Source organism: Trachymyrmex septentrionalis, unplaced genomic scaffold (assembly GCF_001594115.1).
Source record: "Trachymyrmex septentrionalis isolate Tsep2-gDNA-1 unplaced genomic scaffold, Tsep1.0 scaffold32, whole genome shotgun sequence".
Taxonomy (NCBI): domain Eukaryota; kingdom Metazoa; phylum Arthropoda; class Insecta; order Hymenoptera; family Formicidae; genus Trachymyrmex; species Trachymyrmex septentrionalis.
This window is the reverse complement of record NW_017305485.1, coordinates 3,743,768-3,747,770: the sequence shown is the minus strand read 5'-3', so window position 1 is coordinate 3,747,770 and position 4,003 is coordinate 3,743,768. Positions and strand designations below refer to the sequence as shown.

At 32.7% G+C, this 4,003-nt stretch overlaps 2 protein-coding genes across 3 annotated transcripts in view; one reads left to right on the top strand and one right to left on the bottom strand.

Annotated features, from left to right (window-relative positions):
• LOC108749873 (protein DDI1 homolog 2) overlaps positions 1-1,609 on the bottom strand; it is a 4,933-nt gene extending 3,324 nt beyond the window's left edge. Inside the window, exon 1 of one of the 2 annotated variants that reach the window (XM_018488873.1) lies at positions 1,091-1,609. In XM_018488873.1, the coding sequence (XP_018344375.1) occupies positions 1,091-1,355 (265 nt within the window). In that variant the 5' untranslated portion in view covers positions 1,356-1,609. The remainder of the gene's footprint in view (positions 1-1,090) is intronic. The other variant, XM_018488874.1, reaches the window with a different exon arrangement.
• Positions 1,610-2,617: 1,008 nt separating this feature from the next.
• Positions 2,618-3,765, top strand: LOC108749930 (60S ribosome subunit biogenesis protein NIP7 homolog). Its single transcript, XM_018488968.1, has 4 exons — positions 2,618-2,788; positions 2,896-3,121; positions 3,201-3,341; positions 3,460-3,765. The coding sequence occupies exons 1-4, from the start codon at positions 2,733-2,735 to the stop codon at positions 3,577-3,579; spliced, it is 543 nt and encodes a 180-aa protein (XP_018344470.1). The 5' UTR covers positions 2,618-2,732; the 3' UTR covers positions 3,580-3,765.
• The last annotated feature ends 238 nt before the right edge of the window (positions 3,766-4,003 follow it).

Genomic DNA, 4,003 nt, shown 5'->3' with positions numbered 1-4,003 from the left:
TATATATATATATATATATATATATAGTATATATCAAACATTGAGATTGATAGATATGTATATTTAAACAGAAAGCAAAGGCCAAGGTTTTAAAGCCTATCTATATTCTCTGTCAACAAAATAAATGATAAAAAGTGCTGTTACAATCAGACATAGTACATAAAAATCAATAATAGACTAGTTTGTTTTTAACTAAACACTTCTTGTATCATTTTTTATTTTTCCCCCAATAAGAAAAGAAAAAAAAAAGATAAATTATATAAACAAAGTTCAACTAGGGGGGAAAAAAAAACAGATCTAATAGTAAACATTCTTTGAGCTGTACATGAAGTAAAATTTTTGCTTGATCAACACATAAAGCAGCATTTATAGTTCATTCTTATTTTAAAATTATCTTAAGATGCTAATACAGCTCTTTGACTGGTATTCATAATTCTTATTTTAAGACTCTTAAGTAATGTCTTAAAATGCTAATGCAGCTCTCTTGATTGGTTCATTACATCTTAAGATTATACTTAAGTAGTTTTAAATATAAGAATCAATTATGAATATCGATTTCTAATTGGTTAACACCTTAAGACTGTGCTTAAGATAGTCTTAGAGTTTTACAATAAGTCGGAAGTCCTAAGTGGTCCTAAGTCTTAAGCTAGTATTCATAACCGGTTCTTATTTTAAGACTGTCTTAAGTAATATCTTAAGATGCTAATACAGCCCTCTGATTAGTTCATAACATCTTAAGACTGTACTTAAAATGATCTTAAATATGAATATCAGCCTTAGTCTAGATCCACAACCCTACTTTAAGAGACTGTAAGCCGCAAAATCGAAAGAAATTGAACAATCATAGTAAATAATTTTTCTCATGTTCAACTGTGATTGGTCAATTTCTTACGGCTTTACAGCTTAAGGCCTCTTAAAATAAGATTGCAGACCTAGACTTAATTGGTGCAGTTGGCCAATAGCCAACTTGTACGACTAAGGTGAAAACTGTTTAAGACTTTCGATTATCGACTACAGACTCATTGGGGTAGAACCCCCATTAAATGCACAAATACAAAAATCGATAAATGGACCATTCGTAGGTACTCACCTCTGTTGAAGGGCTGCAAGTTCAAATCGCTGCCGCTTTGATGCATGTGCTGGAGGATGACAGCGTCGCCGTCACGAATCCCATGATCGCGCAACGACTTCTTGTCGTCCATGAGTGGCAGGCCGTTGAACGCGATCACAATCTCATGGGCCGGCACGCCGCTCTCAATTTCGCAGAACGCTTTAAAGTTCTCTAGCTCCAGCTCCTCGCTCACGTCAAGGACAAAGACGCTATCATCGCTGAGTGTCGTTACCGTCACCTTCATCGTTCGCTCTGGACGACTTGAACTCTACAGATAAACAGACGAACGCGCGTCCGCTTCGCTCTCACTGTTGATGGGAAAATGCCGGGAAAGATCCACGCGACGTGTCCTCAGCCCTCGCGAAACTCGAGGAACGGACAAAGATGTACAACGTGGCAGGACGGGAGGGGCGAGCTTACGAGTCCTCCGCCATCCTCCGGATGTAAACACGAGACCAACTCAGCAAAAATATTGAGTTTCGGAACGCATATTTAAAAAAAAAAAAAGGAAGAGCCTCTGTCGAAATAATTGTGAAGTTTGGAATTTTTTCCATGAGTTTTAGAACGCAGTTTGATAAAAATAGCCCTCTGCCAGAATAATTGTAAACTACACAATTTTGTTGATGAGTTTCGACATAGAATTTATTTTAAAAACAAGTTTTCTAGCGCGATAATTGTAAATATCGTATTGTAAATACAAATTATAAATTATAAATTTTTTAATTCTTGTTACATTAGAATTATACAAATAATATTCCAACAGTCATAATCGTAACAGAGAGAAACCTGAGAGAGCTGGCCATGCTGGCCTTCTTCATTGTTATCGTCGAAATCAACCGTACTATCGCCGAGTATATTCATTTTCAATTTGGGAACTACGTAAGTATACAATATACATTTTCTGACACTATCGACAAAATCGTATCGTCGAAAGTAGATGTGGTTCGTCTCTGTACTAAATCTTCAACAATCCTCAGGATAGAAGCGTGCCGACTATCCATAGAAAGGTCCATTTAATAAATCCTTAAACGAAAAAATGTTTTTAATTTTGCATCTTACATATGTAAATAAAAGTTGTTGAATTTTAATAAACGGAATTGAAAATTCAAACAAGTTAATTTTGTAAATTTTGTCTTATAATATCTTATAAAATTACGAAGTTGTTTCTTTATGCAAATTTTCAGCCCGCGTTTTTATTAAACATAATTACGTGAATGATTAGAATTATTCATGTAATTATGTTTGATAAAAACTATTCAAGGGAATCGATTCTGTATCTTGAAACGAGGTGAAAATTACAAAAGTGAACGAATTTACTAGAATACTGATAATTTCATTGGTCAATACCTAGTAAATTTGCTAGAATCGATCCCAAAGATACAGAATCGATCCTCTAATCGTAACTACAAATGACAATCGATCAATAATCGTGAATGAGAACGCTGATAGGCTGAATTTTTCTGTCCAAATCGATCGAATGGTTACAAATAGTTACTGTGATGTGATCGTGTCTCTAATAGTTCCCACATGTGTTTGAGATGTGAAATGTGAATGAAGAGGTACGTGGAGCTTTTAAAGGAAATAAATAAATAATTTATTTTATCTCCTATATATTCTAAAGATGAAGCGTTTATCAGAGGAGAAAACAAAACTTGTATTCGAAAAGCTAACTAAGTAGTAAGTAACTTTACGATTTAAATTATACTTATTTCATAATTGTCTAATTGAATGTAGGTTCTAAATATACCGGGTATTCATAATAATCTCAAATTTAATTGTTGTAGCATTGGCACTAATGTAAAGAACTTGATTGATCGACCAGATGGTATTTACTGCTTTCGGGAGAAAAAGGATAGGGTGTATTATGTGTCGGAAAAAATTTTATCGTTAGCAAATAACGTAGAATCTGATCATCTGTTAAGTTTAGGCACTTGTTTTGGCAAATTCACAAAATCAGGAAAGTTCAGGCTACATATCACTGCGTTACATTATCTAGCGCCTTACGCACAAGTAAGTATGCGTATTTATAAATATATTCAGATTTTAATAAATGTAATTGCAAATTTACAATATAAACTTTTTTATCAAGCACAAAATTTGGGTAAAATCTTCGGCGGAGCAACAGTTTCTCTATGGAAATCATATTATGAAATCTGGTCTCGCTCGTATAACAGAAGGTACTAATCAATATCAAGGTGTTGTTGTATTTTCCATGAACGATTTGCCACTGGTATGTTATATCAAATTAAATATAATTCTCAATGCATCGTTGATTATCTCTTCCATTTAAACATTATTATATAAAAAAAGATAATAAGTGCATTTATGTTTTCCATTTAATGCCTCAGGGATTTGGCATTGCTGCAAAAAGTACAGCTGATTGCAAACACGCAGATCCTGTAGCAGTAATTTGCTTTCATCAAGCAGATATTGGAGAGTACATTCGTTCGGAAGACACATTACTGTGACAAAAATTTACATCTGTTCTTTTTTTTTTAAAGAAAAAATATATCTAATTTGTACAGCAAGTTTGCTTATTTTTTTTGCATCTTATAATTTAGATGTCTGTGATTCATGTAATATTACATATTGACGAATTGATAAAGTTAAGGATTGCTCCTGTACATTTATCCTATAATATGTGTATGTATACTTCAATCATGAAATAGATTGCATTTGTTTATAAAGAAAAAATTACGGTAGATTATATTTTATCTCCATACTTCTATAATTTTATTAACAAATAAACTTTATGCATTACAAATTCGATTTTTATGATCAATATAAAATGCAAATATGTACATTCTATTTTTTACGTGTTCCACACACACATATTACGTAAAATTTTTGAAATGTATTATCATACCTGCTAATTAAAAACAATATATTAAT